Source organism: Cyprinodon tularosa, unplaced genomic scaffold (genome assembly GCF_016077235.1).
Source record: "Cyprinodon tularosa strain WSP-4 unplaced genomic scaffold, ASM1607723v1 ctg383, whole genome shotgun sequence".
Taxonomy (NCBI): Eukaryota; Metazoa; Chordata; class Actinopteri; order Cyprinodontiformes; family Cyprinodontidae; genus Cyprinodon; species Cyprinodon tularosa.
In genome coordinates, this window is record NW_024039100.1 from 69,924 (window position 1) to 97,784 (window position 27,861).

Consider the following 27,861-nt stretch of genomic DNA (forward strand, 5'->3'; position numbering starts at 1 on the left):
CTCTTGTTAATTCTCGATAGTTGTCGAAAGTCCAGTTGCCTCCCATTTATGCCGATTTGTGGCTGAGATGACCCAGATAAATGAGAATCCACACAGGTATATAGAGTAACTAATCTTTAAAAAAAATAAAACCTGTGGATTCTCCATTTTGTTTTTATATATATTTTATTTCAAGAAATAAGGTGCCGCTGCTACATTTGTGTGGTTTATGCTCACAAACCGTACCAGGCTTCACTCTTTCAATGTTTTGGAAAAATTTCAGAATAATAATCAATTCTTGCATCATAAATGTTCTAGGGTTGTCACGATACTAAACTTTTCAACTCGATACCGATACTAAGAAAAATATTCGATACTCGATACTATTTTCGATACCACGAGGATAAAAACAAAGACTCCAAAATTCTACAGAAATATTTTCATTAATAAATAAAATACAATAAATAAATACAATAAAGGTTGTATGCTGTGCACAATATTATGCAAGCTTATAAAATAAAAATTAAGTGTTCCTTCCTTGGCTATGCTTTGCACACATAACAATGACACTGGCCAAACCAGTTAAGAAACAAAAATAATTCTCAGCAGCTGCACCTATTACAAAAAAAAGTCTGAAACTGAAAAGTGCATAGAATTATTCAATCACACAGTGTTCTGAAAGTGCATTGTCCTCTATTCTGCACTTTAGATGAATGACTGCTTAGGTGCCACTGGTGGCGGCACTGTATCGATACTTTTAAAAACGAGTATTGTATCCGGATACAACATTTTAGTATCGATACTTTTTTGAGTTTCGATACTTTTGACAACCCTAAAATGTTCTATAATGATCACAAGTTTTAAGGTTAGAACACTAAGTTTCGCTGAAAACCAAAGCACACGTCGCCTCTATCAGAGTCTTTGGTTTTAATTGAGTTGATGATATTTAAGGCTTTCAATTTAACAGTGAGATCCAGTCTTGCAGATTAGTTGTGGCTTTCCTTCTAAGTTTGCGGCTTTGGCTTGTTTTTGAGATATATTCTTTTTTCTCCAGAAAATCACCAGTGAACCAGTGTGATTTGAAACATTTAAGCTTGTTGCTTCTGAAATATTATCTGCTGCATCTCCCTAATGCATCCATCAGTGCTTAATGGCTTCTTTTTCAAAAGCACTTTTGTTTCTGGATGTTTTATTGTTCGACCAAGGCATATTATTGAATCTATATTTCTGAGGTCTGGGTGTGTTTTAGAAGCAGAGCTCAATACTGGTTTATAAGAGCTGATATTAAACTGTTTTATAGTGGAATAAACTGCATATGACATAATGCATTGGAGCTCATAGTCTTCGTCTGGTTCCTTTCATGTTTCGTCCTTTATTTTTTTAATTATTGAACGATCGCATGACATGAGGTCATGGTTCTAGGACTCTGCTGTGGTGATGCAGCAGCTACTTCTCATCCAGCGCTGTGGGGTGTGTCCGACATTATGCACTGTTGGCACAGAGACGCAAATATTTACACACACCCAAACACACACCCATATATTTATCACTCAGCCTGTTTCCCATTAGAAATAACATGTGTTTGAAACTGTTTAGATTTACACAAGAGGCTTCAACTGGATGCTCACCTTAATATGTGTGGTTGAAATATGTTGAAGAAGCGGAATTGTGGGTTAAGATCCCTTCCTTCAGAGGTACGCTCTGAGTTACTGACAGAGCTAACTAAGTACTAATACTCCATTACTTATATTTCTTCCTACTTCTGATTTCTATTCATTATATTTTCACACAAGTATCTGTACTTTCTATTCCTTACATTTTAAAATCAAACGTTACTCGTTACTCTTGGCTTTGGTATAATGTTTATAAAAATGTATTTTATATCATCCAATGCACATCAGATAAGTGGCGCCATCCACATCTAGTGAAAACTAGTGTAACTAGATGAGTCATATAACGCAAACACTCATTGGTTAGCTAAAGGAAATCATCAGAAGCAAGCAGGTGTTCAAACTGCAAACGTGAATTGTCTATGCCATGCTACGATGTCGGATTCAGAAAAAGATGTCGAAATGTCTGAAAGGTCGGACACAGGCGAGAGCGTGTCGGGAGATGGAGACAAACAAGACCTCCCTCATCCTTGGCCCTATCTCAAAGAATTTTTAGAAATAGTCGAAAAATTGAGCTTTCGCTTCATATAGTGGCATCTGGCTGTTTTTTTTAAAGGTTACTTTATACTTTTGTACTTTCAGTAGTTTTTGGAGCACATACTTTTTCACTTTTACTTGAATAAAGAGGTGAAGTTGGTACTTTAAGTTTTACTAGTGTGTTTTTAAAACAAACTTCTACTTGAGTAACAAGTGTGTGCACTTTTGACACCACTGGTTACTGAGAATCCAGGCAGATTCATGGTAGTAAGCTGAGATCTTTATCTGTCAATCTCTACGTTTATCTTCCCCAGGAGCTCCTTTTCCTGTTTTATTTTTTTTCGTTTGTTTATATATATATAAACAAACTTCTAGATAAGGATGCCTGTAAAAAAAATAAAAATAAATTCTCTCTATCCCACCTGTTTAATGAGCACCAGAGGAGCTGATGTTATCATTACTGTGTGATTTCATGCTTGTTGACTCTTAAGGAACATTAGTCCTGAGCACCAGTCTAAGGAATGCCTTCTAGATTTAAGCCTGGATGGAATGATGTGGTATTCTTTGGAAAAGGGTGGATTCTGAGTAAAAACAGCTATGTTTTATTAAAAAGTAATTTATAAATCGAAAGGCATTTTTTAAAAGGCTACTAAATGGAAAGTTATGTCTCAATTCTAATAAAATGAACGTACTGTAACAGCCTGCAGGGTTATGTATACTGACATATCCAGCAAGGAAGAAACAGAAGCTGTGTTTCTATTACAAAAAAGACAAAACTGTCAATATCATAACAAATACAATTAAAATGTCTCATAAAGACATTTGTATACATCATAACTCTGATAAAATTAACATAACAGCTATGAGATATAGCTATATTTCAGCCAAAACTCCAACTACTTCTGGTCGTCATCTTCATCTTTGCAAGGCAGAAAGGGGCGTGGTTGCAGATCATGTGATGCGGGAAAGGGATTCGCTTTGCAGTTTTGCAAAATAGACGAATTATGAGATGACTGAAAAACTACCTTACTGAAGCGTGAAGTTTTAATCTAAAATGTGAGCCTTTTCAAAATCGCAGTGTTAATTTATTTTCGTAATTAGAATTTGCGTAAGTTGAATCTTAATGGAAACGCAGTTAGAACCGTCTTCCTCATACCTTTCTGCTTTGTCTTCTAGAGGTCTTTAGGTAACAGAGATGCTTTCCAGCTTTTTTATATATATTGTTTATCTGTCAGTCCCAAGATGAAATAACTTGCATTAAATTAGACATTGAGATTATTTATACTCTGCCGACTATTGAGGAATGTGAAGTTTTCTGTCTGTAATTACAAATGTTTCCACAAGAATGACAACTCGGCCCCTTGTAGTTTATTTTCTGCATGTTGAAATGATGAAAACCTCTTTAAACATCTATTTAAAGAGAACACATATGAGATGATTAGAGGCAGGTGAGAGTGGAGGATGTTTTAAATACAACCTCAGTCAATGTTTAATGATTTTAGATCTGTTTTATTAATTAAAAAATGATATCGGTTTATGTTGGCTTTTTTATTAGCTTTTATGTTACGTTTTTGCTTTAAGAAATTTTAACCGTTAGACTGAGTCTAACTCTTCATTGGTTTAAAAACCTAAACAATTTATTGCAATACCACAATCCTTAAGCATGGCTGAAATGATGGATTGGATGGTTTGGTTGGAAACCATATTTCAAGTGCAAATCCTTTAGACTCTGCATGGTTGGATGGTTTCCGCTCTGCCTTTGATGACCACAAACACATTTCAGTCACTGAGAGGCTAAAACTCAAGAAAATATTAAGGAATTCACAAATATTAATTAAGATGTGAGTTAAACATGATTGTTTTCATTTTTTTTTTAAATAAAAGTATTGTTATATTTATGGAGCCCAAATTGAATATTTGTTGGTTTTCAGTTTGCTGCCTAATGATGATACTACAGCCACCGTGTTTCACAGCTCTAAATACTTTCTAATGAAAACATTTTATGTGTTGCATTCCATCTTTGTTCATTTTTTTTTCCTACATTTCATGCATAAATTTTTTTCCTATTCTATCTACCTTTAATAATTTTTTCCAGTATGTATATTTAGTTATTTGTGTGTTGTTTTCAGACGTTGGCTCTTTGAAAGTTAACCTGTTTGGCTTTGATCTAGATTGTAAATCTTATTTCGGTGTGTCAGGACTTTAATAATGTTTTTGAGTAAAAAAAAAAAGGTATTAATAGTTTTCCCTCATAAATCCATCTACTACACCATTGCTGTTCTCCTAATATTGGACTGGAATTAGTTCTCTTTACAGAAAACCTACTCTTGGTTCAGTGTTGATCTAGTTGGACTGATCTTTACCAACAAACATTTTCCAGTTGGGTTAATCCTTTATAGGGCGCTCAGTGAAATGCTTAAATTAAAATTTCCAGCGAATAGTGTTATTGGAATCCTGGACCAGATCTTATTACCTTTGTTACATTCAAAAAATATGGATGTTTGATGGCAAAAATGTCAACGCAGTAACAGGAAACCCCAACTTGCCCCAATATATTAAGAAAAATAAAAGTTCTTCTATAAGAAATTCATGAAAAACACTGAGAGTGAAAGAAACAAATTTTTTTTATCCAACATAACCTTAGAGGCATTAATGCTGATACTGACACTTATACTTTTTGTTTGTATACCACACTAAAACCACCCCCCATGGACATGGACAATACACGCACCTTAGTTTAGTTTTGTCTTCAATTTAATGTTTCGTTTAGCAATATTTATTTATGTTTCTTCTTGCAACAACTCAGTGCAATATATATATATATATATATATATATATATATATATATATATATATATATATATATATATATATATATATATATATATACACACACTCACCGGCCACTTTATTAGGTACACCTGTCCAACTGCTCGTTAACACTTAATTTCTAAGCAGCCAAACACATGGCGGCAACTCAGTGCATTTAGGCATGTAGACATGGTCAAGACAATCTCCTGCAGTTCAAACCTAGCATCAGTATGGGGAAGAAAGGTGATTTGAGTGACTTTGAACGTGGCATGATTGTTGGTGCCAGAAGGGCTGGTCTGAGTATTTCAGAAACTGCTGATCTACTGGGATTTTCACGCACAACCATCTCTAGGGTTTACAGAGAATGGTCCGAAAAAGAAAAAACATCCAGTGAGCGGCAGTTCTGTGGGCGGAAATGCCTTGTTGATGCCAGAGGTCAGAGGAGAATGGCCAGACTGGTTCGAGCTGATAGAAGGGCAACAGGGACTCAAATAACCACCCGTTACAACCAAGGTGGGCAGAAGAGCATCTCTGAACGCACAGTATGTCGAACTTTGAGGCAGATGGGCTACAGCAGCAGAAGACCACACCGGGTGCCACTCCTTTCAGCTAAGAACAGGAAACTGAGGCTACAATTTGCACAAGCTCATCGAAATTGGACAATAGAAGATTGGAAAAACGTTGCCTGGTCTGATGAGTCTCGATTTCTGCTGCGACATTCGGATGGTAGGGTCAGAATTTGGCGTCTACAACATGAAAGCATGGATCCATCCTGCCTTGTATCAACGGTTCAGGCTGGTGGTGGTGGTGTCATGGTGTGGGGAATATTTTCTTGGCACTCTTTGGGTCCCTTGGTACCAATTGAGCATCGTTGCAACGCCACAGCCTACCTGAGTATTGTTGCTGACCATGTCCATCCCTTTATGACCACAATGTACCCAACTTCTGATGGCTACTTTCAGCAGGATAATGCGCCATGTCATAAAGCTGGAATCATCTCAGACTGGTTTCTTGAACATGACAATGAGTTCACTGTACTCAAATGGCCTCCACAGTCACCAGATCTCAATCCAATAGAGCATCTTTGGGATGTGGTGGAACGGGAGATTCGCATCATGGATGATCAGCCGACAAATCTGCGGCAACTGTGTGATGCCATTATGTCAATATAGACCAAACTCCCTGAGGAATGCTTCCAGCACCTTGTTGAATCTATGCCACGAAGAATTGAGGCAGTTCTGAAGGCAAAAGGGGGTCCAACCCGTTACTAGCATGGGGTACCTGATAAAGTGGCCGGTGAGTGTATATATATACTTCTTTACCCTGTATATAGCTAGCTCTTAGTTATAGAAAACATATTATGCAGGAATAAGGTCTTAGCTCTGTTACACCGGTACCCAAGTAATCGACATTTCGTTGTCAAGATTCACCTCTGTATTTTTTTGTGCAATGACAATAAAGGAAGTCTAAGTTTAAGTCTAAATATAATTGCTAACCTGGCTTATTAACTTTTTAACTTTACAATTTAACTTTTCAATTAGCTTTTTACTTTTTTTTTTCTTTAATTGTTAACTTTTGTTTTTCAACTTAATTACCATTAGGTAATATTTCATTCAAAGGCTCATCTAATTGGTCAGATGCCAAAATAAGATGTTCAGCCATGTAGCAGCATCTTTGCTGAATGGCTGGAAAAATGGTAACTTGCCCCATAAAGGGTTAAGGATCCCTCTGACCAAAGTCTTCTTTCAGGTTTTCTTTTTAATGCTTTACTTGTGGAGCTGCGGGGAAATCTCTCCTGGTTTGTGATTCTCCTAATTGAAGACTGCCTGTGTTGTAATTTTTTCACTCTGGGATGTTTCCAATCTAAATATGTCTTATCTGCCTCAGATAGCACTGAAGTTATTTAATAATTTTTGCCTTAGTGCTCCTAATTAATGAAAACGAATCCCCCCTTATAAAACTTATACCATATCTGAGTTTAAAGATAAATGGAGAAGTGTTGGCTTACCTCTGTGCCCCTGTCTGGACTCTGATAATAGTTCATGTAGTCTTGTCCTGAGCACAAATAGCTGAAGTTAAGCATCCATAAGAGCACAGCTGGTATCCACATAGTGAGGGGATGGAGAGGGGGAGAGGGAGGAAGTTGGTGAACTTAACGTGAAGACAGGAAGGTGAAGGAGTCTGAGGTGGAGAGGAGGGAGAGGAACAGGAATGTTATGACAGATTAGGCTCCTCTTCTCCTTCTATCCTGGGACAAAGTTGCTTCTCCCGTGCAGCTCGTTGGATTTGTGGAAAACACCTGAATAAATCATGGTGAAGAAACCTTCTCCTCTTACTTCAGTCAAGCACAGCTCGGAGGTGGTCTCCGCTCAGACCCGGCTTCTCCTCTCGCCGTGCTGCTTCTCCATTGCTGCTGTTATGACGACAGGTGTCCCTCTGGATTTTGTCTTCACTTTGTATTTATATCTACGGCGGCCTTCAACTTGAATGGTCCCTTTCTCCTCGGCCTCCGATTGTCCTCGTCTGTCTCCTCTTGTCCTTGTTCACCTCGTTTTCTTTCTTTATCTGTCTGTTGCTCCTTCCCTTCACGCAGCAGCTGTGCAGATTATCGCTGCCCTTTTTTATCTGGCTCCTGTTTCTTCTTTCAAAGCCCTCAGGGCAAATCTCTTTCTCTCCCTCTTTTCTTTTTTTTTTAAAGCTGTCACAACTTCACGGCCAAGCTGTCTGATCTTTAGAAAAGTATTTAAGAAGAAAAGGAAATGGAAATCCTGTTCCTAGATTGAGTTGTTTTCAAATGAGTCCGTTTTTCCCCCCAAGTGTTGGGTTCTTGTCCAAACAGAGTGAAAGCGCGTCCTCCTCACAGGCGTCTCACTGGAGTGAATGAGGGGAAAATATACAAGAATGGAAGGCTTGTTTTTGGTGGGCGGGATGAGGGATCTGAGATGCATGGGATTTGTGCTCTTCAGCTGATTATACTGCCCCTTTTTTTATTTCCTCTGAAATTGCAGGTTATGAGGAAAAGCAAAGAAATCAGATTCACTGGAGCAGCCTTAAAAAAAAAACTCCCATAATTAGAAACTGTCATAATGTGTTAACTTTTGGCTTTAAATCAGACGCATCTTACCGTGTGGGAACTGAAGCCAGAAATTTAGCTCCCACACCTGCAGCTCAGACCATTTTCTCCCTACACTTCATCTAGCCCCATCTTTGTCCTCTTCCCTTCCCCCTCTCACGTTCCCCCTTATTCTTTCTTCTTGTGGTCCATTCAAAGTCCTAAAAGACTTACTTTGCATACCTTCTTAACTATTCCGCCCCAAGGCTTTGAGCATTTGTCTGTATATTACAGCCGAGGAGGAGGGGAGGAGAAGCTGAAGCCTACATCTTTATGTCTAAATGTAAAACAAAAAGACTGCAAGACAACCCAGTGACAGACAAATGCAAAATAAATCATACAGCCAGACAGAGATGGGTTAAATAAGAAAACAGGAAGAAATAAGAAAAAAGGCCAACAAGGAGGAGGTGTGTCTGGGAAACGCTCGAATGAGAAAACATCCGATTTTTGGGCCAGTCAAAGCCAGCCTTTTTTGACGCAAACACGCCACGCGTACACGCTTTCATGCACGCACACGGCGGCAAGTGTCTGCATGCAGCGTGCTCGCTTTATGTGTTGAGATCTGCATGGTAGAAATCCACATTCCACTCATTGCTCTCCCCATTTCATCATGCAGACTCAGAGATTGGAGATGAAAGGAAGGGAATTCATCATCCTATTCAAAGAAAAGAAACCGCTGCTGTAGAGGTTTACTTAATTTGAAAATAAATCTGGCTGAAAAATATTTACATACAGTGTTTGAAAAGATGAAACCCTATTTTTTTTTTTATCCTCACCGTCATTAAATCAGACTTGTTGGAGTGGATGAAACTGGAGCGCAGATCTGGTAAAGATTTAGACATGAAGCTTTCTGGTGAGCGAGACGACTTGGACCCAGAAGTTAGATCAGCTGGAAGCATATTGATCCAATGTTATAGAGATAAATGAGCGCTCCTGGAAACTCCAGAGCCTCCTCCAGGAGAGATGCCTTCATATTGATGAAGCTGGTTCTTCTGCCTGTCTGAGAAAAGGCAGCTTAGGAACCATGCAGGGAGAAAAAAAAGTTAGGCTCGGAACTTTTTCCACCACAACCTGATTAACACAGATAACTCAGTATGATTTTATATATATATATATATATATATTTATATATATATATATATATTCACTACCGTTCAAAAGTTTGGGGTCACATTGAAATGTCTATATTTTTGAAGGAAAAGCACTGTACTTTTCAATGAAGATAACTTAAACTAGTCTTAACTTTAAAGAAATACACTCTATAGATTGCTAATGTGGTAAATGACTATTCTAGCTGCAAATGTCTGGTTTTTGGTGCAATATCTACATAGGTGTATAGAGGCCCATTTCCAGCAACTATCACTCCAATGTTCTAATGGTACAATGTTTTCGCTCATTGGACCATTAGAACAATTTGATGATCAGAAAACCCTTGTGCAATCATGTTCACATGTCTAAAAACAGTTTAGCTCGTCAGTTTAGAAGCTACAAAACTGACCTTCCTTTGAGCAGATTGAGTTTCTGGAGCATCACATTTGTGGGGTCAATTAAACGCTCAAAATGGCCAGAAAAAGAGATCTTTCATCTCAAACTCAACAGTCTATTCTTGTTCTTAGAAATGAATGCTATTCCATGTTAGAAATTGCTAAGAAATTGAAGATTTCCTACTCCCTTCAGAGGACAGCACAAACAGGCTCTAACCAGAGTAGAAAAAGAAGTGGGAGGCCGCGTTTCACAACTGAGCAAGAAGATAAGTACATTAGAGTCTCTAGTTTGAGAAACAGATGCCTCACAGGTCCCCAACTGGCATCTTCATTATATAGTACCCGCAAAACAACAGTGTCAACATCTACAGTGAAGAGGCGGCTGCGGGATTCTGGGCTTCAGGGCAGAGTGGCAAAGAAAAAGTCATATCTGAGACTGGCCAATAAAAGAAAAAGATTAAGATGGGCAAAAGAACACAGATATTGGACAGAGGAAGACTGGAAAAAAGTGTTGTGGACGGATGAATCCAAGTTTGAGGTGTTTGGATCACAAACGTTTGTGAGACGCAGAACAAATGAAAAGATGCTGGAAGAATGCCTGACGCCATCTGTTAAGCGTGTTGGAGGTAATGTGATGGTCTGGGGTTGCTTTGGTGCTGGTAAGGTGGGAGATTTGTACTGGGTAAAAGGGATTCTGAATAAGGAAGGCTATCACTCCATTTTGCAACGCCATGCCATATCCAGTGAACAGCACTTGATTGGAACCAATTTCATCCTACAACAGGACAATGACCCTAAACACACCTCCAAATTGTGCAAGAACTATTTAGAGCAGAAGCAGGCAGCTAGAATTCTATCAGTAATGGAATGGCCAGTGCAGTCACCAGATCTGAACCACATTGAGCTGTTGTGGGAGCAGCTTGACCGTATGGCACGCAAGAAGTGCCCATCCAACCAATCCAACTTGTTGGAGCTGCTTCTGGAAGCGTGGGGTGCAATTTCTCCAGCTTACCTCAACAAATTAACAGCTAGAACGCCAAAGGTCTGCAATGCTGTAATTGCTGCAAATGGAGGATTCTTTGACAAAAGCAAAGTTTGATGTAAAAAAAAAATCTTATTTCAAATACAAATCATTATTTCTAACCTTGTAAATGTCTTGACTCCATTTTCTATTCATTTCACAAGGTATGGTGATGAATAAGTGTGACTTTTCAGGAAATATATATATATATATATATATATATATATATATATATATATATATATATATATATATATATATATATATATATATATATATATATATATATATATATATATATATATATATATATACAGGTAAAAGCCAGTAAATTAGAATATTTTGAAAAACTTAATTTATTTCAGTAATTGCATTCAAAAGGTGTAACTTGTACATTTAATTTATTCATTGCACACAGACTGATGCATTCAAATGTTTATTTCATTTAATTTTGATGATTTGAAGTGGCAACAAATGAAAATCCAAAATTCTGTGTGTCACAAAATTAGAATATTACTTATGGCTAATACAAAAAGGGGATTTTTAGAAATGTTGGCCAACTGAAAAGTATGAAAAGGAAAAATATGAGCATGTACAATACTCAATACTTGGTTGGAGCTCCTTATGCCTCAATTACTGCATGAATGCGGCGTGGCATGGAGTCGATGAGTTTCTGGCACTGCTCAGGTGTTATGAGAGCCCAGGTTGCTCTGATAGTGGCCTTCAACTCTTCTGCGTTTTTGGGTCTGGCATTCTGCATCTTCCTTTTCACAATACCCCACAGATTTTCTATGGGGCTAAGGTCAGGGGAGTTGGCTGGCCAATTTAGAACAGAAATACCATGGTCCGTAAACCAGGCACGGGTAGATTTTGCGCTGTGTGCAGGCGCCAAGTCCTGTTGGAACCTGAAATCTCCATCTCCATAGAGCAGGTCAGCAGCAGGAAGCATGAAGTGCTCTAAACCTTGCTGGTAGACGGCTGCGTTGACCCTGGATCTCAGGAAACAGAGTGGACCGACACCAGCAGATGACATGGCACCCCAAACCATCACTGATGGTGGAAACTTTACACTAGACTTCAGGCATCGTGGATCCTGTGCCTCTCCTGTCTTCCTCCAGACTCTGGGACTTCGATTTCCAAAGGAAATGCAAAATTTGTTTCCGTCAGAAAACATGACTTTGGACCACTCAGCAGCAGTCCAGCTCTTTTTTTCCTTAGCCCAGGTGAGACGCTTTTCGCGCTGTTTCTTGGTCAACAGTGGCTTGACACGAGGTATGCGGCAGTTGAAACCCATGTCTTTCAAGCGTCTCTTGGTGGTGGATCTTGAAGCACGGACTCCAGCAGCTGTCCACTCCTTGTGAATCTCCCCCACATTTTTGAATGGGTTTTTTTTCACAATCTTGACTGGGGCGCGGTGATCCCTATTGCTTGTACACTTTTTCTGACCACAGTTTTTCCTTCCCTTTGCCTCTGTATTAATGCGTTTGGACACAGAGCTCTGAGAACAGCCAGCCTCTTCAGCAATAACCTTTTGTGTCTTTCCCTCCTTGTGCAATGTGTCAATGGTCGCCTTTTGGACAGCTGTCAAATCTGAAGTCTTCCCCATGTTTGTGTAGGCTTCAGAACTGGACTGAGAGACCATTTAAAACCCTTTGCAGGTGTTTTGAGTTAATCAGCTGATTAGTTTGTGGCACCAGGTGTCTTCAAAATTTAACCGTTACACAATATTCTAATTTTGTGACACACAGAATTTTGAATTTTCATTTGTTGCCACTTCAAATCATCAAAATGAAATGAAATAAACATTTGAATGCATCAGTCTGTGTGCAATGAATAAATATAATGTACAAGTTACACATTTTGAATGCATTTACTGAAATAAATCAAGTTTTTCAAAATATTCTAATTTACTGGCTTTTACGTGTGTGTGTGTGTGTGTGTGTGTGTGTGTGTGTGTGTGTGTGTGTGTGTGTGTGTGTGTGTGTGTGTGTGTGTGTGTGTGTGTGTGTGTGTGTGTGTGTGTGTGTGTGTGTGTGTGTGTGTGTGTGTATGATATATATATATATATATATATATATATATATACATACACACCCCAGTCGGCCATCTGCCGAGGCCAACTAGGGTTCAAGGAGACAGAGGTGGACAAAGAAACTAAACAACATCATTTCCTCAGCAGCAGATATGTCTCCCTGTGTATCGAACAGTACGACCATTGTGCTCCTAAATGACGCCTCGGCTCCTTTGGGAAGCAGCAGTGGTTGCTTCTTATCTTGACCTGATGTGAAGGATGTTCTCCTGCATGTTCCACTGAGGTCATCTTGTTTTAGCCTCGGCTTAGAAGGCCTGCTATAACTATCCACGGCCTCAGAGCAGCTATGTATATATATTCAAAGCTGCAAAAAGCAAACTGGCAGATTTAACTTTTAACTTACCTTAACATAAAATTAAAATGAAACCATCCTGATTTTTCGTTGCATCTGTTCAACTCTTTCTCTGGACTTGACTTTGCTGTGGCTACAACATCTAGAGATGACAACATAAATCAGAAGCCAGGGTAGATTTGCTTTGGTAATACAATAACTGCTTTAAGATGCTGTTCTTTCAACACCGCTGAAGATCTTTGAGACGATTTAGTAATTGACTGCTCTGTGGATTCAGTGTAATCATGGCTTAAGTTTTATATGATCCAGACATTCAATTATACCTGTGATGCCAGCGAGTAACTGGTTGGAAGTAGCAAGAAACAAATATTTGTTTAATATGGGAACAAATAATCCTAAAATCCCACTGTAGCTTTCCTCACATCCAGTGTCGTAACAATCCTCGTTTTATCTCAGTGCATTCAGGTTCGTTAAGCAATCTGGCTTTTTGATCCAGAAATAATGATGGATGATGTTTAAGTTCTCTTGTTATTTTAAACTTACCTCCATTTCCTGCAATATGCATCAGTCAGTGGATTCAACAGGATTCATTAACCTGAAAACTTTATCCAAAGGGATTTTATCAAAGCTCAGAACTGGTCCGTGCTTATTCAGGAGCCTCCTCTCATTTGTTCTCAAACTATGCTACAGGTAACACGGATTAAGTAGAAGTAAATATAATGGGAAAAAGCTCAAACAACCTTGTTTTTTACATTTTAAACTCACATAATGTCCTAAATTATTTTTATGTATTTAATTAATATAATTAAAATGTATAACACAGAGCAGCGGGTAGCACCTTGCAGCAAGAAGGTTCCGGGTTTGATTCCCGGCCCGGGGTCTTTCTGCATGGAGTTTGCATGAAAGTTTGTTTGTCCTGTTGTCTCTGTGTTGCTCAGGGATAGATTGGCGACCTAGGTTTGGTTTACCCCACTCTCACCCATTTACAGCTGGAGATAAACACCTGCACCCCTCACGACCCCAGCAGGCATCAGCGTGACGGAAAATGCATGTATGGATGGTTTTAGTTAGCCTATATGGTGTATTAAATACGACTTAGACAAAATAGGTGAAAAACCTTATTAGGGATTCACTGACAAGGATTGAATAGAAATCAAATAAAACAGGAAAAAAATATGTTGGTATGACATCAAATAATCAATTACTTCACATTAACTATAAAAGCACTAATATGGCCTTTTTTTCAAATTAAAGAAGGAAAAAATAACGAAGCCCCTCCCCTGCTCCAGTGTCTTTAAAGTGGGTTCAACTTCCTGTTGGATGAAGCACAGTCACTGGCTCTGGTCGAATTTAAGGCTGTGTCTTCTAAGGATGCGATCTACTTGGACTGGATCCTTTTGAAGTCCTTGAAAATAATGAGACCGGAAGTGTTTTGGCTGTGAATTCAAACAGGTCTAGCCTTTGGCGATTTTTAGCAACCTTTAGCAACCGTGACAGTTGACACACAAAGCAGGAAAAGGATGAATACCGAACTTTTTAAAACTCTTTCTTTTTGATTTTTTTCTTTTCTTTTTTATTGTAAAGTGAACAAATACTTCACTCATGTGAATCCAGAGTGGAATAAAGGTGCCAACCACCGGGAGCATGAACAAATAAAAGCCAATGTAATGATAGAAACCTTAGTCAGTTAAATAACATGCTGCTGTCGTTTTGCACATCTCTGATGTTGCTGCTATTTTCAAATATCCATTAGTGTAAAAATGTCCATAGCTGCATATTGGTTATTTATTCTCCAGGTGCACAGTTTATAATGTTAAAATACTTTACAGTATATTATTTTATTGTTTATATTTTAACTCTACACTATTATGTTATTCTTATACATCTTTCTAAGGTCCACATTTGTGTGACCATTTTCAATAATCTTTCTGCTGCTGTAAATTTGCCCATTGTGGGACAATAAAGATATTTTCTATTCTATTCTATAAAAGGGGTAAAAAGATCTAAGTAAATCTAAACAATGTATGTATAAAAATAAATCTGCAAAATCTCTAATATTCAACAACAAAAAATACTTAGTTAAAGGAGTAGTACACCCAAAACATGATTAGCCTTCATTTTCTACTCACCCCCATGCTGAACAACACTCTGGAGTACTTTTTTGATATCTCAAATGCATCTGGAGATCTGGGAGGCTTCTTGCTGTCTGCTGATATTCAAATAATGGAGGTCTATGGTGCCCGAGACAGAAAGGTCCATAAAAGTCCACAAATAACGTGTCAATATTCCTCCATACTGCTCGTCCAATGTATTCCAAGTGTCCTGAGTGGGTAGCATCCAGAATTTACTCGAAACGAAGTCATTTAGAATGTTTTTAGAGCATAAACAGTAGTGTATAGCATTTCCTGAAAGCGCGTGCCTGCGAGCTCACGACGCTACGGAAGCCGCGGCAGACCAAACCAGACGAAAGTGCGCATCTTTGTGAATAAGTACATTTCCATGAATGTTTCCACGTTTAAGTCCATTACTCCATGATTATGTGTGATATGTGATCTGACAGCCTTCTGTAGGCATCAGTTACTCATAATAAGAGATAAAATGACTAATTAACACAGTGCAGTTTTCTAAATGTGTCCTTAGTAATAGTGCTTAACAACTTTTCAACAAGTATGTGTAACCTCGGTACACGCTTTCATATGGTGTGGTTCGATTCTGCGTTGTGTTAATGATGGCCAGGAGACAGGGTGAGTAGAAATGTTTATCTGTGCAGAACAGAATAATAACGATCAGCGATCAGGCTCATCACAGCCGGTACAGCACCTTACAAGGAACAGTATTACATGTTAGCATCAAGCTAACACAATTTTACTGGAGTGTTAAGCTCAGTGAACCTACCTTGCGCCCATCTCTCATGAACTGGCAACGAGATGTCCGAGTTCACTACACTTAACGTAACCAACCACCAGAAGGGGGTGCTGTTTCACCCATAAGCGATAAACCCAAACTTGGGAATGCTGACAAGTGGAATTCTATAACACATTAACTATGTTACATATGCATACAGTGAGAGACTCCAGGTAGTTTTGGAGAAGAGGGTGCAGGTTAGTGGAAGAAAAAAAAAAAGTATCAAATACTTGAATCACCTTTCACTGATTTTAGCCAAAAGTAAATATGAAATACAATAAAATAGGAAGTTTTCTGGATTAATGTACCTCCGTCCCCAAATTAGATTAGACTTAGACAGATTTTATTTGTCATTTTGTTTACGCAAGTGTAAAACAAAAATAAATTTTGTTTGGAACAGCTCTCTGGACAATATCATCTTTTTTTTAAAAGTGCAGCCTTGAAAAACAGTAAAAAATAAATATATAAAACAGTAATATAAACATATGACTGTAAATTTACAGTTTTTTTTTTATTGCATAATTTGATTAATTTAAATGTGCAAAGAATTTACAGAATATACACTTTAACTTAACATGGTTTCTCTAATACTCGTATATCCAGTTTCTTCATCAGCAGCAAAAACGTTATAAAAAAAAAAAAGGGCAATTTTGGAAAAATGTAGAGAATGGGGTATTAAAAGTATTTTAGGGACAGGTGGAGATGGGGAGGAACATTTGGTTATTAATAAAGCATATGTTTTTATTTTTACATAACACAAAAATAAAAAAAATAGAATAGAATTGGTGGAACTATAGAGCTACACACTCATGTACAGTAGGTGGCGGTATGCTACGGTGGCTGAGAAGTGCAAAACACATTTACAATTCAAAAACACATTAACAAATAAAAAACAAAATAACATTTGAAGAAACAAAATTATATTTTATGAAACAATTTATTTTTGAAAAAAAAGTAACAATTTTTAAAAACACATTTACATTTTAGCAAACAAATTTACATTAACAAATAAACAAAATAACATTTGAAGAAACAAAATTATATTTTATGAAACAAATGTATTTTTGAAAAAAAAAGTTTACATTTTTAAAAACACATTTACAATTCAAAAACACATTAACAAATAAAAAACAAAATAATATTTGAAGAAACAAAATTATATTTTATGAAACAATTTATTTTTGAAAAAAAAAGTTTAAAATTTTAAAAACACGTTTACATTTAAGGAAACAAATTCACATACTAAATAAGTTAAGATTTTAGGTGAGAGAAAGTTTCATTTTAGAGAAAAAAAATACATTATAGGGAAACAAATGTATATCTAAAAAAAAAATTGACCGTTCGGAAACACTTGTACAAGTGCAAAGACAAAACTGCAAGTGGCAAAACACATTTACATAGCCAAAAACAAATTAACAAAAGACGGCTACATGGAAAGGGAATGTCCCAGTGGCCGGATGTGACGTCACGATTACCCTGACTTGTAGTACAAACAGCTCAATCTGTAGTCCTCCTGCTTCACGTGAAAAGTCAGCGGCGATTTTAGATGGAAAGAATTGCACTGAAGCTGTTTTTCTTAAGTTTACGCTAACCGAACAATGTTTTCAGCCAATTTACACCATTTTGTTCTTCGTGCGGACGGTCTCTGGAACTTTTACGGGACACGGACCAGGTGGCAGGACCAAGCAGCAGAGCCGGGCGTATTACTGGCCGGAGCCACTATTATTTTGTCATGTAGTTTTTTAATTACTTTTCTTTAGTATTTAATTATTTTTTGGGTATTTTTCCTGCGGTTTTTCGGCAAATGCCTTATTTATAGTACTTCTAACTAGATTGTTTTATATATATATATATATATATAAAGGCTATATATTGTGATGTTATCGCTTAATAACCTGTATTAAAATGTATTCTTTATGGGTTTCTTTTTATTGTGATGTTAGTGCTTAATAAACTGCATTAAAACTTTTATAATGTCACATTTACTTGATGGAACGGAGTACTTTATCTGCGAATAAGTGGCCTCGGCCGGCAGCAGCCACCATCGGCCTCTCCGATGGCAAGCTCTGCCGGCAGCGGCCACCATCGGCCTCTCCGATGGCAGGCTCTGCCGGCAGCGCCCACCATCGGCCTCTCCGATGGCAGGTTCTGCCGGCAGCGGCCACCATCGGCCTCTCCGATGGCAGGCTCTGCCGCAGCCACTGCCACGAATTGAGCTCGGCCCTGCTGCTTGGTCCTGCCACCTTGTACCGTGTCCCGTAAAAGTTCCAGAGACCGTCCGCACGAAGAACAAAATGGTGTAAATTGGCTGAAAACATTGTTCGGTTAGCGTAAACGTAAGAAAAACAGCTTCAGTGCAATTCTTTCCATCTAAAATCGCCGCTGATTTTTCACGTGAAGCAGGAGGACTACAGATTGAGCTGTTTGTACTACAAGTCAGGGTAATCGTGACGTGACATCCGGCCACTGGGACATTCCCTTTCCGTGTAGCCGTCTTTTGTTAATTTGTTTTTGGCTATGTAAATGTGTTTTGCCACTTGCAGTTTTGTCTTTGCACTTGTACAAGTGTTTCCGAACGGTCAATTTTTTTTTAGATGTAAATTTGTTTCCCTATAATGTATTTTTTTTCTCTAAAATGAAACTTTCTCTCACCTAAAATCTAACTTATTTAAAATGTGAATTTGTTTCCTTAAATGTAAATGTGTTTTTAAAAATTTAAACTTTTTTTTTCAAAAATAAATTGTTTCATAAAATATAATTTTGTTTCTTCAAATATTATTTTGTTTTTTATTTGTTAATGTGTTTTTGAATTGTAAATGTGTTTTTAAAAATTTAAACTTTTTTTTTCAAAAATACATTTGTTTCATAAAATATAATTTTGTTTCTTCAAATGTTATTTTGTTTATTTGTTAATGTAAATTTGTTTGCTAAAATGTAAATGTATTTTTAAAAATTTTAACTTTTTTTTCAAAAATAAATTGTTTCATAAAATATAATTTTGTTTCTTCAAATGTTATTTTGTTTTTTATTTGTTAATGTGTTTTTGAATTGTAAATGTGTTTTGCACTTCTCAGCCACCGTAGTACGCACCTATAAGTTGGCTCTGTTCGAAAACCTAGGACGGGTCCTCCAAGGACGCGGTCTACCTAGACTGGATCCTTCGAAGTCCTTGAAAATAAGGAGACCGGAAGAGTTTTGGCTGTAAATTCGACCAGGTCTACCCTTTGGCGGGTTTTACCGCCGTATGCTCTGTTTCTGAGCAACCGTGAACGTTGACACACAAAGCAGGAAAAGAATGAATACAGAAGTTTTCAAAACTGTTTATTTATTTCTTTTTTATTGTGAAGTGAACAAAGACTACATTAACAAGAATCCAGAGTGGAATAAAGGTTCCAACCAGCGGGAGCAGGAACAAATCAAATCAAATGTAATGATAGAAAAAGTCAGTTAAATAACCTGCTGCTGTCATTCTGCACATCTCTGATGTTGCTGCTTTTTCAAATATCCATGACTGTAAAAATGTCCATAGCTGCATATTGGTTATTTATTCCCCAGTTTTATATTGTTAAAACACTTTACAGTATTTTATTGTTTATATTTTAACTCTTCCCTATTATGTTATTCTTATACATTTTTCTAAGGTCCACATTTGTGTGACCATTTTCAATAATCTTTCTGCTGCTGTAAATTTGCCCATTGTGGGAAAATAAAGAGATTTTCTATTCTATAAAAGGGGTAGAAAGATATAAGTAAATCTAAACAATATATGTATAAAAAATATATCTGCAAAATCTCTAATATTCAACAACAAAAAATAGGAAGTTAAGCATATTGTGCAAAACAGCAATAAAAAGATAAAAATCCTATCAGATTTATAGTCCCCACCCTGCAAATATATTAGAATCTGTCCTTAAATTACAGCCAAACCCATTTACACAGTAACAGATTAAAACCTTTAGATAAACCAAACATTACCGCCACATATCTGACTCAATAACCATTAAAACAACTATTTTCATTCATTTCAGACGGAACTATTCACAGAGTTGTATTATATTAAACTGAACTTCCAATTTTCACCACTGTTCGGCGCCAAGTAACCTTTACTCTGATCACGGCTTGCTTGGTCTCGCAATGAATCCTGGGATATCCAAGAATACCGAGGATACATCGGACCCGTCCTTCAAATCGGGCAAAAAGAAGGACGCATTTTAAGGCCGCATAACGAGGACTCTTGGAATCCGACCAGACCTCGGCGCCGCGCTATGACGTAATCGGCCTTCGAATCCGGTCTTCTAAGGATGCGTCCTAGGTTTTCGAACAGAGCAGTTGTTTGCAATCCGCCAAGAAGAAGAAAAAAAACTGGCTTCATTAAAACGCCATCTTGTAGTGCCTCCACCTGTGCGCTAGGTGGCGGTGTAATCATAGAAGGAACCTTCAGACACAGACATGCGGATGTTATTTGGTAGAAAACAGCCGACCACGTGTTTTAATGAAATAAACAAATTTTCGCGTCCGCTTTAGACATTAACACCAACACCTCTGGACTATTTATTTTTCATTCAACATGTGCAGTAATTATCCCACGCCGCTTTACTCCCACGCTGGACGCGGAAGCTTCCAGGATGTGTACGAGCCTGCAGAGGACTCCTTTCTGCTGATTGATGCCCTGGAGAAAGATGCAGAGAGGCTGCTGCACATGAGGTGCGAGTTTCTAATTCTGTGTTGTTCCTTTATGAAATGATGATCCTTAAATAAATAAAAAAATGTTTGCAGCCCCTGCGTGTGTTTGGAGGTGGGCTGCGGGTCTGGGGTCGTCTCTGCATTCCTTGCATCAGTGGTTGGACCTTCAGCTCTCTACCTGTGAGTTATTCTCATTAATTAATCCTTGTACGCTTAATTACTTCTTAAAATACGTCACTTCTACAAATATCTATCAACCATTGATCTCTACAGATCTATACAACCTGGAAATATCTAGGTTTTCAGAGGAATTAACTGAAACAAAGTGGTAAAGTGTGTTTTTTTATATCACAGTAAATGTTACTGTGTAAAAATAAGTGATCTGTAGTTATGTGGAAAAAAAATTCACCCAATATACATTATTTTTTTTATATTTTGGTGATTTTCAGAGAATTGAAGTAAAGCAGAATGGGCCGTACTAAAACACTTGCATCTTAAATATACTGTAAATTAAGATTTTCACAACTTTGTTTATTAATTATTCTCTGCAGTTCAAATAACATAACAAATGGGGAACTAATAAGTTATTATTGGAATACTGACATTAATACAGGAACCAGTGCAATCGAATCCTGTGCAAACTACACTGTGTATGAATATTTGGTAATAGGCTAAGGATTAAAAATCTTAAGTTATTGTCTTATTAGTTTTTTATTTTTTTTTAATTGACAAAACAGCTAAACTATGCAGACCTTCTAAGAGGCTGTAGATTCTGTAAAAACTCTCCATGACACAATACAGCACTTCTCTGGATGTTTGATTTTGGTAGATGTGATGGAAATTAAGTTTTTAAACATATTTAATGGACCAAAATAAGAATAAATAATAATAAAATGAGAACATCCCTCTGGCTCCTCTTACATCAATTCTAGATAAGTGAGTAGTTCTGCACATCCTCTCTAAATTGGGTTAATCTTGACAATGGTTCTTTTTCTATTTGTGGACCTCCTGTGGATTTGTGAGGCAAACCTGAAAGCTTTAAGAATTTAATTTAGTCTATTGTTGGTTTGATTAGTCCTAAAATCCAACGAGAGATTATTAAACTAAACTGAGTATTAATTATTTAACTTGTGAGCAAAAGGTGGAGTAAAACTGTGACTAAATCAGATGGATAAACTAGAGCAAACAAGGAGTAAAGCTCAGAAAAAGCACTAAATGTAGAGAAAACAAACCTTTTTGATTTGATCCTTCACTTCAGTCTCCACAGTGATAATTTAAGCTAATTGCTGTATATGTTATTCATATTTAGGCAAGTGCTAGACTGCTTAAAATCTTCGTAAATTTACAAAGTGAATTATCTTAGTACAGATAAAGTAAGATAAAATTAAAATGACATACCTCGTTATAATTTCTCAGAAATCCTGGTATTTTTTTAATATCTGGCGCAGGTCCCTCACCTCGGCAGCGGTCAGCACATTGAATAGGTGGGCTGGTGCAAAAATACTGCATATGAACCTGATATACCCTCATGTGTAAGCACTTGTGTTGAAAACGCAGACTGGGTTTTTATCATTATGGTATTTTTATATATATAAGTAAGTGAAATGGGGTTGAGTTTTAATGTCCGTTGTATTTTAGCGTGAGAAATTGGGGATACGGAGTGTGAGTGTGTGAAAACACTGAGATGCGTGAGTCTCACACCCAGTGGGTGAGAGAGGACAGCCCTTTCTCTATTTATTCATTGGATCGCTGATAGACGGAAAAACATGAAGTCACCTGTCGCCATCTTGGTACTCCCCACTTTCACAGAGTCATGCCCTAAAAATGCCTGTAATGTGATGTAACTACCATAACAATGTAATAGATACATGTATCTTAAATATACATAATCAATTTAGCACTTTTGGCACATCAGCTAGTGTGTGTGGATGTCTAATATTCTTAATATCTGACTACAGTATTATTATACTCCATTAACACACAAATGTTGTTGTGATGGATTTGTGTTATGTTACATGATTTATAAACTTTATGCTGAATATTCAATGTTCCATAGTTCCATAACTGATGCTATAGAACAGCACGTTTGTGTCAAAGTGATGACTTTATCTTAGTTTTAAAAGCCTGACGCCCCCTGAAAATGAGAGCATTATTGTTGTTCAATGTTGTAGAGCACGTATTGTTTACATTCCGACTGGAGTACCAATATGGCGGCTGGTGACTTTACAACACCATGTACTGCGTTCTGCGCATGCGCAAACAGATATACATCCAGGCCTCCATAAATAATGTAATTATGGTACTAAAACTACTTATTTCTATCCTTAGCTCACTAAAGAATAGTAATACACGTCTGTAAAAATGTTTTATGACTGTTCTGAGACAATTTTTATGCTTTTTACATTTTCTTTGTTAAAGTGCTTCTCTGACATCATCATTGGACATGCTCAGAGCAGTCAGGCGAAATATGATTAAACCCTGTTTATCTGCATTTTAGTTCTTTCTTTATATTACTCACTATATAGCATAAGGTTAAAACGAAACAACAACTTAAAACTCAAAAACACTAGATTTATGTTTATTTATTTATTTTTAACCAGAAAGTCCCATTGAGATTCAGAATCTCTTTTTCAAGAGAGACCTGGCCAAGGTAGCAGCCAAACCACAGGAAGTTCATACATATTTACAACATATTACAATTTGCAAAATAAAGAATAAAAGAAAAAACAAAAAAAAAAAACATAAAAAAATAAAATCAGAGCAGTATGTTAAAACACATTGAGCATCTCAAGAAAAACAAGCACATATCTCCATCACTACATTTTTCATGGTTGCTTTAAATTCATTAATGGACACGAGAGTTTCTAATTTGAGCTCTTTCTGGAGGTTATTCCATCCCCAAGGTGCAGAGTAGGAGAATGCAGTTTTTCCCAACTCAGTTGAAGCTCGGGGTACATTAAAAAGTAGCCACTGAGAGGAGCGCAACTGATAACTACCGGAACTCACAGAGAGGAGGTTACAGAGGTACAGTGGGAGTTGCTTTATAGATAAAGATATACCAGTGCTGGTTTCTACGAATTGTTAGTGATGTCCAACCAACTAGATCATAAAGAATGCAGTGATGAGTAAGGGACTTAGAATTTGTAATGAATCGTAATGATGCATGGTACACTGAGTCAATATGACGCAAGATGGAGGATGCAGCATGCATGTACAATTTATCTCCATAATCAATCACAAATCAATCCTAAATCCAAAGCCGAAAAAGCTGGCGACCGGAAGTAGCGTAGGATATCATTTCCGGTGCAGATCAGGCCCAGACGACTGATAAAAGGCATTTATTTTCTCAAGAAATACATTGTTAACCTTTAACACATTATATTTTAGTACGTTTACTATTTTTATGAAGGGAAAATGTCATTGAGGTGATTTTAACAAAATAAAATTGAGGGCGACCTGGATGTATATCTGAGCTGATGGTGCATGCGCAGAACGGATCGTGCTTCCCGGACAGATCGGGTAGTGAAGTGGACCACCAATAGCAATCCAGAGAATAAATAGAGATCAGTGTTATCAAACCGTTCAGGTAGATTCACTAGTGGCAGGATTAACTGGTCGTGGCAGCTGGGAACTGCTTTTGTGATTGACATGATGTAGAACAAATATAATACAATGAAACCTGCTTTTTCTTAAGAATGTCTTTATTACTGCTGTTCAAAAAAGACCTATCATTTCTGAGAATAAAAAAAAACAACAACTTTGAGTCATGTTTGAACTGATGCAGCTTGGTCTGTGTTCTACTCACCCAATTTTAATTTAGATATTCAGAAACTAGGGTACTTGGCTTTCAAATAACGTATTGCACATGTAATTTGGACTTAAAGGGATAGTTCGGTATTTTTGACATGAATCTGTATGGCATCCCCATCACCAGTGGCATGCAATCACACTGACTTACCCCTGGCAGCGTCCTGTGAGCAGAGTTATCGTCCAGTTTTGGTCAAGCCGAAAGTAGTCCGGCAGGTTTTTAGAACCAGCGAAATAAAACGTTTCTCTTCCCAAAACATTATGTGTTCAAAAGAGCGATATATTTGCATCCCAAAAACATTGTAGTGGAAAAAGTCACACGTCGTTATCAATTGGTCCTATTTTCTCTCTGTTCGTATCAGTGCGCGCCGTCATTCAGACAGCTAGGGCCTACTAACCTGACAACAGCCAGATGCATGTCTCCCTCCGCCCAGCTAGGAGCTAGGCGGAGGGAGACATGCATCTGGCTGTTGTTGAGCTCGCTGTCTGAATGACGGTGCGCACTGATACGAACAGAGAGAAAATAGGACCAATTGATAACGACGTGTGACTTTTTCCACTACAATGTTTTTGGGATGCAAAAATATCGCTCTTTTGAACACATAATGTTTTGGGAAGAGAAACGTTTTATTTCGCTGGTTCTAAAAACCTGCCGGACTACTTTCGGCTTGACCAAAACTGGACGATAACTCTGCTCACAGGACGCTGCCAGGGGTAAGTCAGTGTGATTGCATGCCACTGGTGATGGGGATGCCATACAGATTCATGTCAAAAATACCGAACTATCCCTTTAAGAGTTCCTCAGTTATGTACTTTTCCATTTGGGTATGCAAAATAGACGAGGATTATCGAAAATTAGGTGGATGTTGAGAGGTTAATGGGCTGTAGATTAATTCAAACACAGCTTATGATTTGTGAAAATGAAAAATAGCCTAATTTTTATGGCTTTTTAAGTATCTGGCCAACTTAGACCAGCTATTGTGGAGTTCTTTTATTGGGACTTGCTCTATGGTGGCTATTTTTCATTTTCACTAATCATGAACTATTGTCCCCAAAAAACATTTGAGTCCAGGTTTGAAGAATTGTGTCATGGTTTTTACACAGGACCACATTAAAGAGAAAAGATTGAGTGGAATAGCCCTTCAATCCTAAATCAAAACAGAAGCTGGGAACAGGTTGCCAACTTCAGTCTCCTTAAACTAAGCAAGCTCTTATAATGATTTAACTTGGATTGCAGCAATAACCTTTTAATTTAACTCGGTGTTGAATTTAATTCAGAAGTGCTGAATTTGTGTAAACTTTTCTCATGATCCGTTTTCCTGCTAGATGTACTGATGTGAATCTAGCTGCAGCGCAGTGCACAGCCACAACCGCTTCCTGTAACCGGATCTCACTGCAGCCCGTCATCACAGACCTGGTGAGACTCGTGTTACATTAATGTGAAAATAAAAATGACAAGAAGCAGAAGCTCTGCACAGATTTAGCTCATAGAAAACTAATACTGGGGACTTCTGGTTAAACCTCAACTTTTATATAGCAGAGACCAGAAACCTAAGGCCGTCATAATTTAAACAGAAATGTACTTATTTTATTAATTAAATTAAATAACGGTTTTAAAAAGAGATTTTAAGTGGTTTCATTCCTTTCTTTCAGGTGGACAGTCTCCTGCCTCGGCTGTGTGGGAAGGTGGACGTCCTCCTCTTTAACCCTCCGTATGTGGTCACTCCTTCAGAAGAGGTAGATCAGCTCTGGCTACTGCTCAGCAGGGTCTTTGCAGCTCCTAAGGTCTGAATGGAACCAGGTTTATCCTTCTACTGTAGGTGGGCAGCAGAGGTATAGAGGCTGCCTGGGCCGGCGGGGAACGAGGCAGAGAGGTCACCGACAGATTTCTTCCTCTGGTTGCTCAGCTGCTCTCCACTAAAGGCCTGTTTTACCTCATCACCATAGCTGAGAACAATCCAGGTTTGATTGACTTTTCTATGCAGTTATATGTGGGAAAAAAAGACCTCTATCAGATTTTTAATCATTTCTCCATCTAACAGAGGAAATCATCGGGTTATTAGGCCAATGTGGACTGGAAGGAGGAGCCTGCTTGTCTACCAGAGCTGGAAATGAAAGGCTGTCTGTCCTGCGCTTCCATAGAAACCAGCTGACCTGTTTCACCACAGAGTCCTGAGAAAGGTAGGATTGTTTATGCATTAATCTGGCATCTTTATGAGGTAAAACACCCAATTACCAAGAAAAAAAGTGAATCAATTTCTATATTTCGAGCAGTTAAATACCAGACTCTGTATGCTACCATACGACTGAAAAATTATTAGTCATGTTTTATCCAGACCAGCTGCAAAGATGGATCAAATGAGAAAATAATACTCCAAATGTCAGAATTACTTTATTAGTCCCTTGTTGGAAATTCTTTTCTTGCAGTGCAGAAGAGAGAAAAATAAAATATAGTACAAAACAGAATACAGTAAGTAAATATAACTCAATTATATAAGGTGTAGTCAGACAGATGATCATTACTTTTGCTCGCCATTAGTCATGTTGTAGGTACCAGATCTGCTCGGATCCTGCACATGCCACTGATGTAACACTATATGATTGGCTGAATGTTGCGGTTGCCCAGGAAACGATAACATTGCACCGTCTGTCCGTGTTCCGAGCATCTGTAATGTTAGCGGGTTTAATGACCAATTAAGTTTTACTTGATAGCTGAAAAAATATGTTTATGGTGAACAAAGAAATTGCAAGACTACGACATAAAGAGGGAGAGCTACGGCTAGCTGTGCTCAGTAGCTAACAGGTTAGCCTCTTTCAGCTCGGTCAGTTGGCCATATAAAGCTACACTTTAAACTTTGTGTCAGCAACCATTCGTTCTTGTATTTTCTACAAGTAAAATAACAGTCTTTGTGTCACATTGTTAAATGGCAGATCTCAGTCAGTCTGAGAATAATTGCTTCTATAAACTACTTGACATCCTTGATGAAACATAAAATAAGAAATATGGGTAATATGTTCGGACTCTGGAAGAGATTTTAGAAACAGGCGTAATACAGTTTGTCCGAAGGGCCCCAAGCAGATCTGGTACCTTCAACATAACTCCGCCTCCACGCACAGCATTATGGGATTTATCTGCTTGTCTATTGACCATGGATGATCACTGCTTTTCAAGGTGCATTGTGGGAAATTTCGAGTCCAGTACCTTTTTATCCACTGTATAGTGATAAGGGCGGACATTCGGACACAGCCTCAGTGAATTTTCAGTCAGCTCCATTGCTGTTAAGAAAATAATTATACTAGGAAAAGGATCAAAACCTAAAATCAGCTTTATATTTCAGTTGACATGATTCTGTCAATGGGCACCAAAATCTAAGCAACGTCTAATACACTGTTAAATTTATACCAAATTAGAGATAAAACAACAGGTGTGCCTCTTCAATCCAGATCTTAAATTACATTGAAAATATCCGTGTTGTACCTAATAAAGTGGCTACTGAGTGCATTGTAGAAATCAAAAGCTGAAGACGGG

At 37.7% G+C, this 27,861-nt stretch overlaps 2 protein-coding genes across 4 annotated transcripts in view; one reads left to right on the forward strand and one right to left on the reverse strand.

Annotated features, from left to right (window-relative positions):
- LOC119791186 (vascular endothelial growth factor C-like) overlaps positions 1 to 8,159 on the reverse strand; it is a 28,008-nt gene extending 19,849 nt beyond the window's left edge. The window contains exon 1 of one of the 2 annotated variants that reach the window (XM_038297138.1): positions 6,946 to 8,159. In XM_038297138.1, coding sequence (XP_038153066.1) covers positions 6,946 to 7,047 — 102 coding nt within the window. In that variant the 5' untranslated portion in view covers positions 7,048 to 8,159. The remainder of the gene's footprint in view (positions 1 to 6,945) is intronic. The other variant, XM_038297137.1, reaches the window with a different exon arrangement.
- The window catches only part of n6amt1 (N-6 adenine-specific DNA methyltransferase 1), a 37,643-nt gene extending 11,125 nt beyond the window's left edge, over positions 1 to 26,518 (forward strand). Inside the window, exons 2-7 of one of the 2 annotated variants that reach the window (XM_038297140.1) lie at positions 20,418 to 20,546; positions 20,619 to 20,705; positions 25,659 to 25,749; positions 25,986 to 26,069; positions 26,153 to 26,294; positions 26,375 to 26,518. In XM_038297140.1, the coding sequence (XP_038153068.1) occupies positions 20,542 to 20,546; positions 20,619 to 20,705; positions 25,659 to 25,749; positions 25,986 to 26,069; positions 26,153 to 26,294; positions 26,375 to 26,508 (543 nt within the window). In that variant the 5' untranslated portion in view covers positions 20,418 to 20,541 and the 3' untranslated portion in view covers positions 26,509 to 26,518. Of the gene's footprint in view, positions 1 to 20,264; positions 20,547 to 20,618; positions 20,706 to 25,658; positions 25,750 to 25,985; positions 26,070 to 26,152; positions 26,295 to 26,374 lie in introns of those variants that run through there. The other variant, XM_038297139.1, reaches the window with a different exon arrangement.
- Positions 26,519 to 27,861: the final 1,343 nt, after the last annotated feature.